This window comes from Eumetopias jubatus, unplaced genomic scaffold, assembly GCF_037043125.1.
Source record: "Eumetopias jubatus isolate StellerSeaLion01/CBP00866 unplaced genomic scaffold, mEumJub1_p1.0 scaffold_2, whole genome shotgun sequence".
In the NCBI taxonomy this organism is placed as follows: domain Eukaryota; kingdom Metazoa; phylum Chordata; class Mammalia; order Carnivora; family Otariidae; genus Eumetopias; species Eumetopias jubatus.
Genome location: NW_028274808.1, coordinates 96,704,104 through 96,725,400, shown reverse-complemented (window position 1 = coordinate 96,725,400; position 21,297 = coordinate 96,704,104). Strand labels below are relative to the sequence as shown.

Here is a 21,297-nt window from a genome sequence, read left to right as displayed (position 1 = left end):
TTAACTTTTGCATCATGCTACACAGAAGGAGTTTAAATTTACTAGCCTAGGAGCACTTCTCAACCGTGAGGAATTGCATTCTTGCTTCATGAGAAGTTTCACAAAGAACTAGATAGTAAGAGGAAAGAAGAGGGGGCAATATGGAAAAGTGTTTCAATAAAAACACAGTAATGAATGTGGAAGGAAGAGAACTCAAACCTAATTCACTAAAGCAAAAGGTTGAGGAAAAACAAAGAGGTAAGTTATAGATAGATTTTCACTGTATTGAAAAGTTTTACATTTTTGTTCTTTTTTTGAAAACATTAATTTTGAGTCTACATTCCTAGGATAGGAAGAGAATTTGGGGGGCAATAGATAAGATGTATACATTCTTATTGTATAATTTTACTGTCAGCTGGAAGCCAGACAAATGATTGTGTGTAATTCTAAACTTAAATGTGTAGAATAAAGAGACTTGGTGGTCTTAAGTATTAGCATAGTGTTTATTTTGCATTCATTAAATATTGATAAATAAGTGTTTACTGCCAACAGATAGTCACGAATGTAAGAAATACAATTCATGGCTTCAAAAAGCTTCACGGGCGATCATTTGATGATCCCATTGTGCAAACCGAAAGGATCAGGCTTCCTTATGAACTGCAGAAGATGCCTAATGGAAGTGCAGGAGTTAAGGTAAGCTTCTCAGAGTACAAACTTATTTAAATTCAAGAAACCAAATATAATATTGCCTGTTTGTAATTTAACCTTTTTCCTCTGGATGCAGTACATATGTACCAAGATTCAGTTTTTGTAGTAAGCTTTAGTGAGTGTAAAAAAATTCTAATTAGATAATTTTTAAAATCCAAGCAATACCTTTATTGTCAAGGAAAAATTATTTTTTTTAAGATTTTATTTATTTATTTGAGAGAGAGAGAATGAGAGATAGAGAGCTCGAGAGGGAAGAGGGTCAGAGGGAGAAGCAGACTCCCTGCCAAGCAGGGAGACTGATGTGGGACTTGATCCCGGGACGCCAGGATCATGACCTGAGCCAAAGACAGTCGCTTAACCAACTGAGCCACCCAGGCACCCAAGGAAAAATTATTTGAAGAACTTTTAGAGGTGAACAATTTTCAAGCAATAAAGGCAGAAGACCCCATAAGTATATTAATTGCTATATTAAAGCAAACTCTGCTTCCAAGTAAGAGATGAACTCTACTTCCAAGTAAGAGATGGATTCTTGATTTTTAATTCTACATCCTAAGACAGTAAGTTGTAGATTATTTAACAAAAACATGTTTGTTGATTTTTCAGAAACTAACAGAATACCTGAAAACATTGTTACCTTTTGACCCAGCAGATTCACTCTTATTTATATACACCAGAGAATTGAATGATCTGTGTACACAAAAACTTGTACATGATTGTTCATAGTAACATTGTTCATAATAGCCAAAAAGTAGGAACAGTCCAAGTGTTCATTAGCTGATGAGTGGATAAATGCAATGTGGTACCTATACAATGGAATACTATTTAGCCATAAACTGGAATGAAGTACTGATATGTACTTCATCCAGATGAACATGGCCACATAAATATACATATATACACTTACATGCACGTATGTTGTGCTACTTGAGAGAAGCTCTTCCAAGGTTTAGTGTTAGAGAATAAAATTATGTTCACTGAGGACACAGAAGTAAGAATTTTTTCTTCAGTAAATTAAATGTAGTTATTATATGGGTTCCAAGGTAACTTTGTATTGCTCATAAATTTATTGGTTATTATAAAAGGGTTTGATTACTTAAAGCACACATCTTCCAGTATTCCTTTGTCAAGAAGTATTGTAAAGTTTCCTTTTGTGTGCTTAAATGCAACCTACTCTTTTTTTTTTTTTTTAAAGATTTTATTTATTTATTTGACAGAGAGAGACAGCGAGAGAGGGAACACAAGCGGGTGGAGTGGGAAAGGGAGAGGCAGGGAGCCCGATGCGGGGCTCGATCCCAGGAGTCTGGGATCATGACCTGAGCCGAAGGCAGATGCTTAACAACTGAGCCACCCAGGCACCCCTAAATGCAACCTACTCTTAAACCTGTGTGTAAGATGAGGTGGTTATTTGGTCTAAAAAACATTTTGAAATTTCATATATACATCTCTAATATTTAATTTATGATTATTCCCAGAAACCTTGGAATAATACATACTATACCTCTTTTTTTTTAATAAGAAATTTTCTTTCCTTATGTTCTCATTTCCTTTTCCTAAAACTGTTTGACTAAAGTTTTCATTTTAAACCCAGAAGAGTTCTAACTTTCAAAAGAAAGATTATTTGATCTTTTTCTCCTTCATTATGTGCCTGGAAACTGAATGATAAAAATTGCTTTTGTGAGAGGCACCTGGGTGGCTCAGTCAGTTAAGCATCTGCCTTCAATTCGGGTCATGATCTCAGGGTCCTGGGTTTGAGCCCCCATCAGCCTTCCTGTTCAGTGGGGAGCCTGCTTCTGCCCCTCTCCACCCCCCTGCCCCCCACTCATGTGCACGGGTGCTCTCTCTCTCTCTCTCTCTCTCTCTCTCTCTCTCTCTCTCTCTCTCTCTCTCTCTCTCAAATAAAAATCTTTTTAAAAAATTATTGTGGGGGTGCCTGGGTGGCTCAGTCGTTAAGCGTCTGCCTTCGGCTCAGGTCATGATCCCAGGGTCCTGGGATCGAGCCCCGCATCAGGCTCCTTGCTCCGCTGGAGGCCTGCTTCTCCCTCTCCCACTTCCCCTGCTTGTGTTCCCTCTCTTGCTGTCTCTCTCTCTGTCAAATAAATAAAATCTTTAAAAAACATTACTATTGTGAAAGGCAGAGAGCTAATGCAGGAAGACATTTTTGAGAACTATTTGGATATATTACTATGTGTAAGGCACTTGAACTTTAGAGATGAGAGGTTGTAATACTAGAATAATCTTTTCAGAATATAACTTGAGCAAAAACTTGTCTTTTTCACTGTTGTCTATCTATCATGTATAGAGTAGATCCTCACAAAATACATATTGGATGAATAAATGACTCTTAATAAATATCTCAACTTTTGGTTGTAGGTGCGGTACCTAGAAGAAGAGAGACCTTTTGCAATTGAGCAAGTAACTGGAATGCTGTTGGCTAAACTTAAAGAGACTTCAGAAAATGCTTTGAAGAAACCAGTGGCCGACTGTGTGATTTCAGTAAGTTTTACTTCAGTACTTTTAAATCACACCTTCCAGTATATTAATATTCTATTGAAATATTTTTCTTCCCTTTATTCTTTCCGATCTAATTTAGTAAATCTAAATCCACTTTTATTTTTTTGTTTTAAAAAAAAAAAACCTTATTTGGTAAAGTTTAGGATTAAGTTAGTTTCCCATAAAGTCAGTTGTGATAATCCGTGAATCTTAAAAAACCAATGTATAGGATTAGTGACTGCTATACCTGCCAGTTATCCCTAAGAATCTTTCCTGGTCGCCCTTAACTTCCCACTTATAGGGACCTTAACATTTTATGGCAAAGTTGAAAATTCCCATTTGGGAATTTGAGATTATGTATATTCATATATTCTGTATCAGAAAGAAAAAAAATATTTTAAAATGAAAAATTGGATATATTTAACATGTTATACTTTCAGAAATTTTGACATGCTTACACACAACCATCAATCATTATCAATATTATAAACATATTTATCACCCTTCCAGAATCCCATTGTGCCTATTTTTTTTTTTTTAAGATTTTATTTATTTGAGAGAGAGAGTAAGAAACAGCATGAGAGGGGAGAGGGTCAGAGGGAGAAGCAGGCTCCCCGCTGAGCCGGGAGCCCGATGTGGGACTCAGTCCCAGGACTCCAGGATCATGACCTGAGCCGAAGGCAGTCACTTAACCAACTGAGCCACCCAGGCACTGCTCCCCCATTGTGCCTCCTTTAAAGTAAAAATTATTTACATATAAGGTGTGCATCATGACACTTTGATATACATATACATAGTGAAATGATAATGATTACTGCAGTTGAGCTAATTAATATGTGCATCTCCTCGTGTACCTTTTTTTTTTTTTTTGGTGGCAAGAACACCTGAGATCTACTTTCTTAGCAAATTTCCAGTATCGAATACAGTATTACTAACTTTAGATACCATATGCTATAATTAGATTTCTAGAATTTATTCATCTTACATAAATGAAACTTTGTAATCTTTGGCCCGTATCTCCCCATTTCCCCCATCTCCTTGCCCCTGTAACCACTACTCTACTCTCTGCTTCTATGAATTCAACTTTTGTAGATTCCACATATAAGTGAGATCGTGCAGTATTTTTCAGAAAGAAAAAGTCTTTCTTTAAGGATTCTTAGAACATTCCATCATTTCCTCTATCTCTTGAGATCCCATTATATACTGATAACTTTTTGAAGTTACATGTTGTCCACTTAAATGTGAGTATATTTCTAATACTATTAAACTTCCCTACCTAAGTTCGAGAGTCTCATGTCCTCAGAAAAATAGAATCATATTATGAACTCCAGTGGAATTTAGTAATTAGATTTTTATAGGTATTTAGAATTTTTTAAATGAGAGAAGTAATAGAGCTTTAATATTTTGTATTCTGACCATTTAATAATAGCAAATAATAGGGGCGCCTGGGTGGCTCAGTTGTTAAGCATCTGCCTTCGGCTCAGGTCACGATCCCGGGGTCCTGGGATCAAGCCCCGCATCGGGCTCCCTGCTCTGCGGGGAGACTGCTTCTCCCTCTCCTACTCCCACCATTTGTGTTCCCTCCCTCGCTGTGTCTCTCTCTGTCAAATGGATAAAATCTTAAAAAAAAAAAAAAAACTGTTAAATGAAATTTCTAGCTTCAGGGCGCCTGGGTGGCTCAGTTGGTTGAGCAACTGCCTTCGGCTCAGGTCATGATCTTGGAGTCCCAGGATCGAGTCCCGCATCAGGCTCCCTGCTGAGCAGGGAGTCTGCTTCTCCCTCTGACCCTCCCCCCTCTTATGCTCTCTCTCTCTCTCTCTCTCTCTCTATCTATCTATCTCATTCTCTCTCTCAAATAAAATCTTTAAAAAAAAAATTCTACCTTCGAAAAGCAATAAAATTGGAGATAACTTAAATTGGAAGAGCCCCAAGTCATTTTGTACATGAATATACTTAGCTTTTTTTTATTTGAGAGAACACACACGTATGCAGCACACAAGGCACACATGCAGGGGGAGGGGCATGAGTAGGGTGAGAGGGGAAGAAGCTGACTCCCTGCTGAGCAGAGAACCCTCAGCAGGGCTGTATCCCAGGACCCCAAGATCCTGACCTGAGCCTAAGTCAGATGCTTAACCTACTGAGCCACCCAGGCGCTCCTACTTAATTAGCTTCTCAGAAATCTGTCTGTAGACACAAATCAAAGTGCTTCTTAGTTTGACAGAACTAAGTGTATGTAAATCTTAACTATAAGTTTAAGTCTCAGTTTATCTTTTGATAAAGGCTTTAATTAACATTAATTAAACATTTAATGTTTTTTTGGTGATTTTAAAAGAAGCACATGCTCCTCATAAGTCCCCTGCAATATAGTTCCTGCCTTGCTTTGAGATAATAGCCACTGTAAACCTTTGGGTATTATATTCTCCTGGGTAACATATACCTGCACAAAATCATGCTACACATGTCCTTTTTTCTAATGCAATATAGGTACTGTTCCATGACCATTCAGATCTGCCTGATTCTAACAGCTACATAGGATTCCATTATACAGATACACCAAGATGTATTTAATCTCATTTTAACAGTCTTGGGCTTTCAATTTTTCATTATTAAAGGGCATCTGGGTGGCTCAGTTGGTTAAGCGACTGCCTTCGGCTCAGGTCATCATCCTGGAGTCCCGGGATCGAGCTCCACATCGGGCTCCCTGCTCAGCAGGGAGTCTGCTTCTCTCTCTGACCCTCTTCCCTCTCGTGCTCTCTCTCTCTCATTCTCTCTCTCTCAATTTTTCATTATTAAAGATGAACAAACATTTTTTCCATAGAGCAGACCCAACAGAAGAAGGATTTAGATGAACATATTTTGGAAATCCTGAAGTATTATTCCATCTTATTAATTGCTTTAAATTTGTGTTCATACTTAGGTCAACACTTTATGGTATAGAAGTTGCCAAAAAATAAAATACTAGTATTTTTTTCTTGTTTATTTTATTAGAACACAATTCTTTGCCTTAAGCCCTACATAAGTTTTAGAGCAGTTATTTTACATTTTTAATTGATGAAATGTTTAAAATCTAGTACATCAAACCAATATATTTAATTACTGTTTTAAAATACCAGATTCCTAGCTTTTTCACTGATGCTGAGAGAAGATCTGTGATGGCTGCAGCCCAGGTTGCAGGTTTAAATTGTTTGAGGTTGATGAATGAAACTACTGCAGGTAAGCAGTAGTCAGGTAAGCTTGAAAATCACTGTCAGAAAAATACTGTTCTAGTTTTTGTTTTTTTCCCAATTAATGTAAAGCATTTATCTTTTTTTAAACTCATTATGTATTAGCTCTTGTAACCTTTGGTTTTTGTAGTACAGTATTTTGCTAGAAGTTAAACATGTCTTACATTTGCTGTAAGAATCATTTATGTTATAGATGGGTAGAGAAAAAATAAAATTAAAAACAACCAAATTATAAAAAGTTAATTTACTTTGAAACTAACAATTTATATTACTCTCTATTAAAAGTGCAGTATCAAAATGACTTATCTTTTGTTTTCCAAGTGATTGCTATCTTGATAGTAACATAATTTCTTTGTTCTTACACAGTTGCACTAGCATATGGAATTTATAAACAGGATCTTCCCCCATTAGATGAGAAACCAAGAAATGTAATATTTATTGATATGGGACATTCTGCTTACCAGGTCTCAGTTTGTGCTTTTAACAAAGGAAAACTTAAAGTAAGTAAATAAATCATTTGCTATATGTAAGTTTTATGGTTAAGAGCATGTAAGACGATATAGAGAACCTAAGTGCTCTGCCACTTAAAAACTGTGACCTTGAGCAAGTTACATAACCTTCTTAAATCTCAGGCTCCCCACTTGAAGATAATATCAGTAATTAACTCAGCATTTTTGAGGACACATGAGTTAATGTATATAAAATGCTTGGAATGCCTTATACTGTAATATGTATTAGCTTTTTATTATTGTCAAGATGTTAAGTCACCTATCAGGGAACATTAAGTACATTACTATCCATAAATATACTTAGGAAACATTTTCTAAAATGATTCCCTTTGTTTTATAAACTTTCCTTATCCAGGAGTTCTAATCAGAATTTTCTATAATGTGGCATCATTTAGTTCTTGTGCTCATCTTATAGTTTGTATTGGATTTTATATTCATTTTTATATTGGTCATCTTATCCATACTTATGTGTTCTCTCTTTCTCTCTCTCCATTAGTCACATGTGTAGAAGTTATTTAGAAGATGAAATACTTTCGGTTATCCAGTGGGCCTTTTAGAGCCTTTTGTCTCACAGTTTATAGTAACATCCTTGTAATCAGAAAACTCAAAGGAAATGACTCATAGTGAATATAGGGTAGTTTTTTGTAAATTGTTTTAATCTTTGCTATTTAGTCTTGAATTTTAACTTAACATTTTCCTTCCTTCCTTTTTAGTAGATACTTTAGAGTAACCATATCTGTGGCCCTTCTGTCCAGAAGGATGCACATTTGCACTAGTCACATACCAACACAATTTTGCATTTAATTTTGAGTAGTACTGGTCCTAGCAAGAAGTCAATCCATGAATTCTCCATGCTAGTCTTGGGATGACATCCCATCACATTACGTTTACAACTTTCTGTAGGGCTTGCTCTATTGTTCCATCACATATCCTTGTGAAAAAAACCTGATGAGCCACACCAGCGGTGGGGTTCTATTTTTTAAGTGACTAGTGTCAGTAGTCATTTGTGCCCTCCTTGGAGAGAGACTAGATATCTTGTTCCTGCATTTTCAAGAGCTTTAGTGTTGAAGTTCTATGACTTGTCTACTCCTCTTCCATCCATCCACCGGCTGGGGTTCATTGCTCAACAAGTTTATTATATTCTTGTCTCTCCTCTTCACTTCCTACTGTTTTTTTTTGTTTGTTTGTTTGTTTTTGGTTTTTTCTGTATTCTTTTGTTCTGTATTTTTATAAAAATAGCCTGCTTTTTTTTTTTTAATAGTAGAAGGCCTAATTTCTGATCTGTAAATTGACCAATTGCAGTATTTTAAATTTAATCTTTGATTTGGCTTTTCTTGGTTGTTTTTTTTTGGTTACATAGTTAGGACTTACTCTCTCGAACTTGGTTTTTGGCCTACCTGTTCAGTGCTGTTGTAGAACTAATGGATATGAGATAGTGAAGTTTTAATTGTTGTAACTCAGTTATTTCAGAAATAGAATTAATTTTAATTATATATGGATCTGCAACCCAAAACAGATATTCAGAATGGGTAAGTATGTTGGCTAAATATAAGTGATAATTAATATCAGTGATAGCAAGTTTTGACACCCCTGTGATTTTTGATAAGTTCTTTGGCTTTGACTTTAAATTTAAAAGGTTTTATATATATATATAGGTTTTTTTTTGGTTTTTGTCTTTTTGAAAGCATTTATATTTCTGAAAATTCAGTTCTGATTTTTTGGTTAAACAGGTCTTGGCTACCACCTTTGATCCATATTTGGGTGGCAGGAACTTTGATGAGGCTTTAGTAGACTACTTCTGTGAGGAGTTCAAGACCAAATACAAGATAAATGTGAAAGAAAATTCTCGGGCCTTGTTGCGTTTATATCAGGAATGTGAAAAACTGAAGAAGCTAATGAGTGCAAATGCATCAGATCTTCCACTGAACATTGAGTGTTTCATGAATGACCTTGATGTTTCTAGTAAAATGAACAGGTACGGTGTACGTTTTCAGGTTAAGTAGTGTTGGCTTATTTGATGTTTAGATCGTGTCTGATTTTTTTTCATTCTGTTTAGAAGATATACTTGAGTTTTATATCCCAAAATGATGAATTTTATTTCATTTTCCCACAGGGCCCAATTTGAACAATTATGTGCTTCCCTCTTCACCAGGGTTGAGCCACCATTAAAAGCAGTAATGGAACAAGCTAGTAAGTGTAAATTACTAGACTAACCATCAGAATTGTATCATGGCGTTAACTCACTTGAATGGGGTAGGAAATGGTAAAAGCAATAAAAACTTCCATTTGTTTTTTGAAGATTTGTATTTCTCATTTTAGAGAGGGAGATTATAATTTCATTCATAAGAGTAAGGGCAGTATTAATCTGGGTTTATGAGAACAACTCCTGGCTCATGTTATTGTTTACATCATAAAACTGACACTAGTTATATTTGGAGGTGTTTATATGTAAGTATACCATAAAGTCTAAGATGAAAAGAAAGTAGAAATGGGACATGATTGCTTTTTGTTAAGGTTTTTGGTAATCAGTACTTTCTATGGGTTTTTGTGAGGTGAAAGTTAGAAAATTGAAGGACTCTGAAGAGCCCATGAGGTACTTGTCTGTTCTTATTGTCACTCTATCATCTGAACCAAGTGCGGTGCCTGACACATAGTTAATATTTATTAAGTTTTGCCTTTCTCCAAAATTTGTTTTTATCTTCTTTCTATTTAGTCTTGTTTTGAGCAAAAACAAAATCCATTTTTTTTTAAAAAGTACTTTCCAGGGTCTTTTCACATTTTTATAAAGACTATCTTATTTTTCTCAATTAAAAATATTTTGTTTTACAGACTTGCAACGTGAAGACATAAGTAGTATAGAAATTGTAGGGGGAGCAACTCGAATTCCTGCAGTGAAAGAACAAATCACTAAATTTTTTCTTAAAGACATAAGTACCACATTAAATGCTGATGAAGCTGTTGCAAGAGGATGTGCATTACAGGTATGATTATTAATCCTTTTTTTTTTTACATTGTATATTTTGCCAGAAATATGGTGATAGGCCTAAAAGGGACCTTTTAATATTATCTGTTCCCACTTGTCAATAGGCTAAAATAAATTAAAATTATTCCTGAAAGATAAGTCTTGTGTTTTTCCAATTTGTTTTTAAACTGTCATGGGACAATATGTCTGTACTGTAGTGAAAGAACATTTACTTTATGAATTCTTGTAATTATTCCCATTTAAAATTCTTTTCAGATTTAAAAATATATTTTTGTAAGGTCATAAAAATACTCTTGACACTTTAGCTGTTACCAAAAACAGCAATTTTTAGGATGTAACGATTTTATTGCAAGGACTTTATTAAGCAGTTCAATCAGGGTAACCTACAGTATGTTTTGTGTTTGTTGATTTAAATATGGTATACATCTTATTTTCAGTGTGCGATTCTCTCACCAGCATTTAAAGTGCGTGAATTTTCTATAACAGACCTTGTTCCCTATTCAATCACATTAAGATGGAAGACCTCTTTTGAAGATGGAACTGGGTAAGTTACTTTTAAAGCCTTGGTTAGAGCTTGTTGTAAATAACAACAATTGAACCTACTTTCCAAACTAGAGGAATTTACGCTTCTAAAACTCTCAAATACTTTTAAATAAGATGTTAGAGAAAAGGAACTATATTATATAATCTGTAAACCATGATGGCATATTTTTAATTAGTATTTATAAAATCATATTTTCAAATAAAATCGCAATATGGCAATATAAAAACTTAAAAAACCTGCATCTGCCATACCCCAACTCCTACTTAGCCCATTTTACAAAGTTCACCATTGTTAACAGCTATGCTTATATCTATCCATTTTTTTGAATATCCAGAAATAAAAGCTGCACTTTTTAAATTACCTGAATGTCTCCCAGTGCAACTTGCTTTTTAAAATGTTATATATTACCTTTCCATGTCAACAGACAGTGACTATTTTCTCAGCAATTGTGTGTGCCATAATTAATTTAACCAGTACACCCTAAAATCCTATTTTTTCTCATTCAAGCAGTGCTATTAGGAACATCCTTGTACACATCTTGTTTAGTTGTGTTTACTCTATCTGTAAGATAACTATATAGGACTGAAATTGACCCAAAGGATATGAGCATTATTATAATCAGTATTGCCACATTATTCACCAAAAGGATTATACTAATTTATATTCCTTTTAACATTGCTGAATTATCTGTTGTAGCTCATTTTCTTCTATGCTTTTAAAGATAACATTCTGAAAGTGAAAATAAGTACTTTGTTATTAGATTTGCATTTCTATTATGAGCCACAATCTTTTCATGCTTTTATTGACATTTACATTTCCTTTTCCATGAGCTACTTAAGATTTAAATAGCTTCGCTTCCCTACAAAATAAAAACTTGTGTTTCAAATAATATATTTGACTACTTTTCAGAGGTTATAATTTGTACAGTAAGGTGAACCTGTATTTAGGTTTTGACGTTGCTTTTGAAATTTTGTTCTGTGCTCTATACATCAACACCCTAAAGAAACTAAAATTTTTGCACGAATTCTGAAAATATGGATTATCAGTCTGATCTGAATGTTTTGCAGAGCATTTAAATGGCTTGTCCTAATGTCAATTTTGAGGCAAGAAATGGTGTTCTTTAAAGTTAACTTCAGGGGTTAACTGGCTGGCTCAGTTGGAAGAGCATGCAACTCTTGATCTTGGGGTTGTGAGTTTGAGCGCCATGTTGGGCATAAGAAATTAATTTAAACTTTATTTTTTTTAAAGATTTTATTTATTTGAGAGAGAAAGAGAGAGAGAGTGAGCATGAGCAGGGTGAGGGGCAGAGGGAGAAGCAGACTCCCCACTGAGCAAGGAGTCCAACACAGGACTTGATCCCAGGACTCTGGGATCATGACCTGAGCCGAAGGCAGATGCTTAACCGACTGAGCCACCCAGGTGCCCCTAAATAAATTTAAAAAGATAACTAAAGTTAATTTCAGTTAAAGATACAGTGATCCAGAAAAAAATTATAAGAAACATGGGGAGTTACATTGAAAAGTAAACCTATCCTAGTGATTACAGTAAGAAAGTAAAAGATAATGTAGGTTCTTGAAAACTAGGATAGAGGGAAAGATCCATGGATATGAGATTTGCAAACCTTGCATAATGAATAGGGTGATGGTATAGTATTATAGAGTGAGTTTCTGGGCCACTATAAACAATAGTTATAAGCCATTTCTGTTAAACTGTTTAAGAGTGGGAATTGTTACGTAGGTTTTAAAACTTCCTGTACTGGAGAGGAGGAAATACTAGGACATTATTACATCAGATGAAAAAATTGGAATATGGATTATATGTTAAAGTATCAGTGTAAATTTATAGTTGACAGCTGTACTGTGGTTATAGTAGAGAATATCACTGTTAGGAAGTACACATTGAAGTACTTAGGCGGAAAGAGCTATAATGTATGTATCAACCTCCACTGGTTTGGAAAAAAATACACATGTACACAGAGTGTGCACTTAAGTGATGAAACAAATAGAATAAAATGCTGACAGTAGTAAATCTAGGTAAAAGATACACAGGTGTTCCTTGTTCCTTGAGCTGTTTTTATTTTTGCTTCTTTCTGTAAATTTGAAATTAGTTTCAAATAAAAGTTTTTTTTAAGGGAACTAGAATTAAAAGGGTTACATATGACAAGTATTTATTTTGGAAACTAATGGGTAGGATTTGGTCCACATATGTGAGCAAAAAACTGATTCCTGTATATTGGCCTCAAAATATACCTAATCGCAGTTAATTTTTCTTTTTTTTTTTTTTTAGTAGGATAGAATTGTCTGTTACTATGACAGACATTTTAAAACCTTTGAGCCATAAACCTATCAAATTGCATGTTCATAGCAAAACCAGTAATTCTTTTTCTTTACATTTGTGGATAGAGGTCTTTACAGTTGCCGCTTTTGAATTAGGAATGACATGGATTCTGTAATTAGATTCATAGAAAACTTTCTATTTCTTTTGAACTGTTTTCCCACTCCATTTTAGGGAATGTGAAGTATTCTGTAAGAACCATCCTGCCCCATTTTCAAAAGTCATTACTTTCCACAAGAAGGAACCATTTGAACTAGAAGCATTTTATACTAATTTACATGAAGTGCCTTATCCTGATCCAAGAATTGGTAAGAGAACTCAAGAAAAAAATTTCACAAACTTTTGCCTTTTGTAAATATATTAATATTTGAATCAAGGAAATAAATAAATTGATATTCGAGCTAAGCTAGCACTGAAAGATACTCATATATTTTTCTAAACATGCATTTTTAGTGCTCACAGTTTATCCTGGGTAACAGGTTTGATTATTTTTAATTCATTTTGACTTCTCTATTTAAAATGCTCTGTAATTTGCCTGAAAGGTTTGGGTGAGGGTCATTTTTCATGGAAAAACTCCTTAATCAGTAAGTTGAAATTGTGCTGCCAGACTGACCGTATATCCTGACTTGAAACTTAGGTTCCCTGGCAACAACTAGAATGCATATCATTGTATTAATACAAAAGTGAGAATTGGGGACTGTAATAACTGTTTTAGCTGAGTAATCTATTTTAGAGATATAAAACAAAGTACGATTTTTATAACACTTAAGAGAAAGAATATAATTCTTTAAATTTCTATTTGTATTGCTTTTATTGATAGACTAAAAAGGGGAAATGTTAATATCTCAAATATGTTATTCAAAGCAGTAAAAATAAGTAATGGAAGGTGGAATTAGTTTGCCAGGGCTTCTGTAACAAAGTACCACCAACTGAGTGGCTTAAACAATTTGTTGTCTCCAGTTCTAGAAGCTAGAAGTACGAATCACAGTGTTGACAGGATTCCTTCTGAGGGCTTTGAGGAAAGGATCTCTTCCAGGCTTCTGTCCTTGGTTGGTAGATGGCCATCTTCATGTTCACATGACATTCTCCCTGTATGTGTATCTGTCTCCAAATAAGGACACCAGTCATTGGATTAGAGCGCACCCTGATAACCTCATCTTAACCTGATTACCTCTGCTAAGACCCTGTCTTCAAAAAAGGTCACCTTCTGAGGTACTTGAGAGTAGGACTTCATATTAATTTGAGGGTGAGGTCTCAATTCAACCTATAACAAAGGTCAACCAAATTTTTTACTTACCGGTTTTTCTGCCTAGTATCCTCTCTCTACTGTGGATATCATTATGTATTATGGGTTTTTAAAAATAAAACAGCAGAGGGGCACCTGGCTGGCTCAGTCGGAAGAGTGTGTGAATCTTAATCTTGGGGTTGAGTTCAAACCCCCGTTAGGTGTAGAGATTACCTAAAAATACTTTTCTTTAAAAAAATATATCTTTATCTAAAGATATCTTTATTTAGATCTAAAGATCTAAAATAGATCTTTTAAAAAAATAATTAAAATAGTTTCTTAAAGTGAGAAGTTAATATCTCTGTAGGTACTAGTAACTGAATAACTTAGCAGTTTTGCTATAGGGTGAAATTTTTTAAAATTGCTTTATTCGTGAATTACCAAGATGGTTATGGTTTGCAAAACTTACAGCAAAAGGATAATGTCCATTTTGTTTCCAAACTCAGAAATTGAATTTTGTTATTTTGGTTTTAGAATAGCAGTATTATAAAATACTTAAAAGCTATATTGCCTTGGGTCAGATTGTCCTTTGTTGAAATTCCAGTTTACCTTTGTCCTAGCATTGATTTTGGGCAGGCTGCTTAACCCTTCTAAATCTTAATATTAGGTTTATTAAGATATAAAAAAAGATGATCTAGGGTTAGTGCATTTTCCACAGTAATTATTCTGGATATAATTTATGATTATTTGCCATCATCTGAAAGATAACAGTCAAAATTATTGAATGAATAGGTTAATTGGAGGCCCATGTACTGATGGAAGCTCTTTTTTCCTTAAGGGAGCTTCACTATTCAGAATGTTTTTCCTCAGTCTGATGGTGATAGTTCCAAAGTGAAGGTTAAAGTTCGTGTTAACATCCATGGAATCTTCAGTGTGGCCAGTGCATCGGTAATTGAGAAGCAAAATGTGGAAGGGGATCACAGTGATGCTCCTATGGAGACAGAAACTTCACTTAAGAATGAAAGCAAAGATGATGTGGTATGTAGAAAACCTATTGCAAGATTCCTTTAATAAATGTTTAATTTCTTAATCATAACTGATACCTTAATAGTTGAAAATATTAATCTCTGAGATTTTATTGTAGGAATCAATATAAACTTTTTTATGAAAGCAAAGAATGATTTTTTTTTAAGTATAATTTTAAGTGCTGTACATCTTTCACATTTTAAACTCTTCAGAGGTTTTGCATCTTTAATAGCCTTATATGAAACGTGTGTGTTTGGAGTCATCTTTCCTAAATTCTTATTTCCATTAAAAACATGTATTTTGGCTAACTTTTTAGCTTACAGATAAAACCATTCAGACTGATACATTTTGAACTATACATGTACCCTTTTTTAGATAAAGTACATGCTTAATAAAGAATTTTTCTGGGCTTAGGGGATATCTATGGCATTTGAACATAAGAGTGTGCTGTACATTCAGTAACGTTAATACAGATTCTAGACAGTTTATTTCCTTAGGAAAGAGTTACATGACTCTAACACTATATTTACCCTTGGTATACTATAGATGCAGGAATTGTAGGAGAACATGATATATTCCATTCCACAAAGGTTTCATCTTTTTATATGTATACCTTTTATAAGTTATTTTTAATGGCATATTAGATTTTTTTTGTTCCAATCATAATTGGAGATCTGGCCTAGATTTTTTTGTGTATTTGTGTATATTAAGAATGGATTTTGGGGGTGCCTGGGTGACACGGTTTGTCGGGCATCCAACTCTTTTTTTTTTTTTTTTTAAAGATTTTATTTATTTATTCATGAGAGACAGAGAGAGAGAGAGGCAGAGGGAGAAGCAGGCTCCCAAGGAGCGGAGAGCCCGATGCGGGACTCGATCCCAGGATCCTGGGATCATGACCTGAGCCGAAGGCAGACGCTTAACCATCTGAGCCTCCCAGGCGCCTCTGGGCATCCAACTCTTGATTTCAGCTCAGGTTGTGATCTCAGGGTTGTGAGATCAAGCCCTGTGTCGGGGAGTCTGCTTGAGATTCTCTCTCTCTCTGCCCCTCCTGCTCATGTGCTCTCTCTCTCTCTCTCAAATAGAAGACTAAAGCTTTAAAAACAAAATGGATTTTGTTCTGTTAAATTTCAGGACTATTTCTCCCTTTGGGGAGGTTTATCTTTTTGTCTTTTTATTAATAATTACTCTAAAATGTTCCACATTGATCAGAATTCTACTACTCTTTACCAATTTAATGATCATGGCATTTTCTTTCATTCTTCTTCCCATGTATTATTTTGCTATCTCCTCAGTTCTCCTTGAATTGAGGAGAAAAGAAATGTCCTAATCTGTTAGTAAAGAGTAAGAATAATAGGTGAAAAGTTTTCCTCTTTTTTTTTTTTTTGAAAAGTTAGTTTTCTTAGTTGGAGTTCACAGTAATTTAAGTCAGACATGTAAATTTAATCCATTAAGATTTATTTTTACTAAAATTGAGAGCACTCTGTATGCCTTTAGGATGAATTTTTCATAACCATTTCAGTTTTCTTCACCTCTTTTTCTTAAAAGTCTCTGCTGAGACCTTTAGTTTTCTCTGTATAGTGAATCCTAGGATATGGCACCCATTTTTCTCCCACCTCTAGTATTTCTTATTTGCTGCTTTTATTTTGTCTGTGGGCTTGAAAGAATGATCTGGATGTGGACTTAAAGGATTCACCTGTGAATAAAGGGTATGACATAAATAAAAGTTGTGACATCTGCTTTGGCCATTCAAAAGACTTACTTGCCTACTGTAAGAGTGTTTTGGCAAGTAGTTGATGTTCCCATATAAGGGATTTCTTCTAGATAAGTAAGATGTTCCTAAATATTCTTTCTACAACATATATAATCAAGAGAAAAAGAAAGGTTAACATTATGGATCATATCCTTGTCATTTTTGGCAAGCACATTCCACATATATTACCTCCTTTTAAATCCCTACCATAGCTGGATATAATAGGTGTTGAATAAATTGTAGTTTATTTCCAAATCATTGCTAACAAAGGATGATGGTTGAGTATACTGTGTAGAAAATATCCTGTATGCTGTACTTCTTAATGGTTTTCTCTAAGATTTTTTTCTTTAATTCTGTATCCAGAAGTTTAAAAGCTAAGGCTTACATACCATTATAAAGTCGTTTCTTCCTTCCTCCCAAAAAATGTGAACCAAATCAGAGTAGACTTTGGAATAATTGTTTCAATTTTAGAGGAGAAAATAAGATAGTGATAAATTCATGTGTGTTTGGATATAGCAGGGAACAGAAAAATGATCTCAACCCTCATGCAATTTAAAATCTATTAGAGGGCGCCTGGGTGGCTCAGTCATTAAAGCGTCTGCCTTCGGCTCAGGTCATGATCCCAGGGTCTTGGGATTGAGTCCCCACATCGGGCTCCCTGCTCAGCGGGAAGCCTGCTTCTCCCTCTCCCTCTCCCACTCCCCCGGCTTGTGTTCCCTCTTGCTGTGTCTCTGTCAAATAAAATCTTTTAAAAAAATAAAATCTGTTAGAGAAGCCAGAGTCTAGAAGCACTTCTTTTAATTTCCCCACTATGGATGATATTTGTATGAACTTTCTCAAATCATTTCAAAAGGTTAACATATTACTCTCAAATCAATTGTAATCTATACAGTTTTCCACTTTTTTAATATATCTGAAATTGGGGTAGGTCTTGCAAATGATCATACTTATTTTTGCCAATGGCAATAATCCTGATACAGTTCTCATCACCTGTACGTGTGTGAATTTGGTTGCTATTCCCAGTGGCATGACTAGGCAATTGCATCCTCTAGACATTTCCATCAACAAATTGTTTTAAAGACTATTCATAGAAGGAATTCGAGTCCTGGTTGTTGTCTGAAAACAATCTACTGACTCCTTTTGGTATGGTAAAGAAAACACCATCATAACTTTATCAGTGGCTTATAAGAAAATATTGAGACCTATATACTGGAACAGTTTTTAAACAAATGCTGGGTTACTGATGCTTTTGATGGCACAGAGGACAATATTGTGTAGAAAACTACTTAGCTGAATTAACTGATTCAGAAGAGTTGGATTCTGAATGTAAAGTTTTAGAACTACCTTAACCAGTTTACATGATTTATCTTTTAGAGATATAAATATATACATGTTTGAAGAGCTCTTTCAGTAAGTATCAAGTAAAAATGCTAACTGATCAAGCATTTTGGCCACTTAATTGGCAACATTCTGTTCTTAGTTTTATATGAAATAGAGTTAAGTGTATTTGTGTCTTCCTCCATTACACCAACTCACCACTATATCACTTTTTTCACCTTTTTTCAATCGGTGGGGGAAATTGTACAGTTTGAAGTTGGCTAGGGGGGTGCAGGGTGGAAATACCAGAAATAATTGGCTTTTTAAAAATTTTTTTTAAAGATTTATTTATTTATTAGAGTGCAGTGGGAGGGGCAGAGGGAGAGATAGAGCCAGAATCCACAAGCAGACTTCCCAAATGGGGCTTGATCACCAGGACCCTGAGCCAAAACCAAGAATCAGCCTCTTACTCCACGGAACCACCCAGGCGCCCCAGAGATACCTGACCTTTTAACTCCAAAGACGCTGGTGTAAAGGATCTTCTTCTTTTTCTCTTTGGCACAAATAAGCATTTATTCATGATAGCCTTCTGGGTATTTTACATTTGCTTAACTCCAGGTGTATAAGAAGACTTAAATTATACTGATTCCTGAATTCCAAGCTTTCTTCTTTTTAGGAGGATGGTCATAAATAAGGTTAAGACCACGAAAATCTATTACTTGTGATTGTTTACCAAGTAGAGTCTATTTTTACAGTCTTCTTGGTTAAAAGTTTGTCCTTTAGACATTAAAAAATCTTTGAAGTTTACATTGTAATAATTTGGAGACATCTACTTTGACAGTTTTGATGTATTGAGTATTTTACTACATTTAAAAAATATAAGGAACTTATGTAATACATGTATTTTTTTATCTTTCTCATTTTCCCACAAGTTCTTTATAAACATTTTTCAAGTCAAGTTTAATGTTCTCTTTTTTGTAAGCTTACGTTTGTGAATTTTGATTTGTGAATTTAACTTGAGAACAGTTTTCTATTTCTTTTGCAGTTATTTGACCACAGCGGAATGAAACCGTTATTCACTTAGCATCAAATAGAGCTTTTTCTTTTACGTGTTAATCTATTTATTTGTAGTTACTCTCATTTGAAAAACAACCTTCTGCTTTACAATGTTCACATATTACAAAGCAGTTTTGAACACTAAGATGCTGTTTATTAAAAAAATAGAATAAGGAAGACACTCATGTTGCCAATTATATATTTTCTATCCAGGATAAAATGCAAGTTGACCAAGAAGAAGGAGGACATCAAAAATGTCATGCTGAACACACCCCAGAAGAGGAAATCGATCATACAGGAACCAAAACAAAGGTGTGTTTTACTATTTTTGTAGTTGTGTCTCTTTAAGATTGATATTTTGACTAATGTATTTACTTTTTATTGCATGCTTTTAATACACTTGATATTTTAAATCTTAGTAGTCTGGGAAAGTATGGAAGCATATAACCAGAATAAATACAGTTAGATTAGTTATAATAGAGGATTTTTAAAAGAATGAACCCCTAACAATATAAGTAAAATTACTTCTTTGGTAGGAAAAAGAAGATGCATTTTTCAGTAATCTTTTGTCTCATTAAAAACCATAAAATCCCAGAAAAATAGGAAATGCAATAAGCTAAATGTAGAAAACTTAAATTGGCAGTAACGTCACATCTCTGCATATCATAAAATATTTTCCTTTGTGCAAAAGTAAATATTTTTGTGGGTAAAACTTTAAAGGATAACTCTTTTATTGAAAGTCATTATTTTACTGAGACAGTCATTGCCAATAAAAGGGAGAGACCCCAACCCAGTCACCCAGATGAATGTGGCTGAGTTTTAAATACCATCTTCAACAGGTTTTTCTAACCTGAACAGAATTTAATCTATATCGGTTAGTTGTATAGGTTTTTTTTCAGAGGTTATAAAGATTCTGTTTGAAATCCTAGGCTCTCCAGTAGTTTAAAAACTGAAACCTTTTGGGGCGCCTGGATGGCTCATTCGTTAAGCGTCTGCCTTCAGTTCAGGTCATGATCCCAGGGTCCTGGGATCGAGCCCCGCGTCAGGCTCCCTGCTCTGCAGGAGGCCTGCTTCTCCCTCTCCCACTCCCCCTGCTTGTGTTCCCTCTCTTGCTGTGTCTGTCTCTGTCAAATAAATAAATTTAAAAAAAAACCTGAAACCTATTTTTCTAGATTTTTTAATTTTACTTGATATTTTTTGCTTTAATTGTTCAACAGTTTGAGATTACATACCGTATAGTTTACATACCGTATAGTCCACCCATTTAACTGTACAATTCAGTTGTTTTTAATACACTCACAGAGTTTTGCAACTATTACTACAATCATTTTTACAGCGTTTTCATCACCCAGGAACTGCCCAACTGTTTTTCCAGAATGGTTTCAATATTTTATAATCTTGTTAGCAATGTATGAGGGTTCCAATTTCTCCACATCCTTACCAATTCTTGTTATTTTCCTTTTTTTCATTATAGATGTCCCTAGTGGGTGTGAAGTGGCATCTCATTGTGGCTTTAATTTGCATTTCCATCCTGGTATTTTTTATGTAGAAAGATTTAATGTACACAGAATATAAAATATTTTCCATATTAAAGTAGTATTAAGTATAGTAGATGGTAAAAGTTTTTATATAACTTTTTTGTTTCATCTGAAATCACTTTTAAATCTATTTTTAAGCTGGTTTAAGAAATTTATACTTCTCTTGCATTTCTCTTTGCAGTCAGCTCCCTCAGACAAACAAGATCGATTAAACCAGACTATTAAAAAAGGAAAAGTCAAGAGTATTGATCTGCCTATTCAGAGTAGCCTGTGTAGACAATTGGGCCAAGATCTTCTCAACAGCTACATTGAAAATGAGGTATATAAATCTGAGTTGGTGTTGAAATAAGTGGTAGTATATTCTGAAATTTTTGTAGAAGTCAGTGATTATTACCTCCCCCCCAATTTGGGGACCTAGTCCATAACTCCTAAGTTTGGACTTAGTTTTATATGAAATAGAGTTAATTGTACAGTTCGAAGTTGGCTAGGGGGGTGCAGGGTGGAAATATCAGAAATAATTGGGTTTTTAAAAAATTAGTAAATCTTAGGAATTAGTAAATTATTGAACTACTTTTAGACAAAATACTGAGCTATATTAATGTCATGTACAGTGT

General features: G+C 34.5%; 1 protein-coding gene across 1 annotated transcript in view; it reads left to right on the top strand.

Annotated features, from left to right (window-relative positions):
* Positions 1-21,297, top strand: part of HSPA4L (heat shock protein family A (Hsp70) member 4 like) — a 53,596-nt gene that overhangs the window by 15,207 nt on the left and 17,092 nt on the right. Inside the window, exons 4-15 of the mRNA XM_028102294.2 lie at positions 532-672; positions 3,058-3,180; positions 6,291-6,390; positions 6,768-6,901; positions 8,641-8,885; positions 9,024-9,100; positions 9,740-9,891; positions 10,331-10,437; positions 12,946-13,079; positions 14,835-15,034; positions 19,359-19,457; positions 20,865-21,002. Coding sequence (XP_027958095.2) covers positions 532-672; positions 3,058-3,180; positions 6,291-6,390; positions 6,768-6,901; positions 8,641-8,885; positions 9,024-9,100; positions 9,740-9,891; positions 10,331-10,437; positions 12,946-13,079; positions 14,835-15,034; positions 19,359-19,457; positions 20,865-21,002 — 1,650 coding nt within the window. The remainder of the gene's footprint in view (positions 1-531; positions 673-3,057; positions 3,181-6,290; positions 6,391-6,767; positions 6,902-8,640; positions 8,886-9,023; positions 9,101-9,739; positions 9,892-10,330; positions 10,438-12,945; positions 13,080-14,834; positions 15,035-19,358; positions 19,458-20,864; positions 21,003-21,297) is intronic.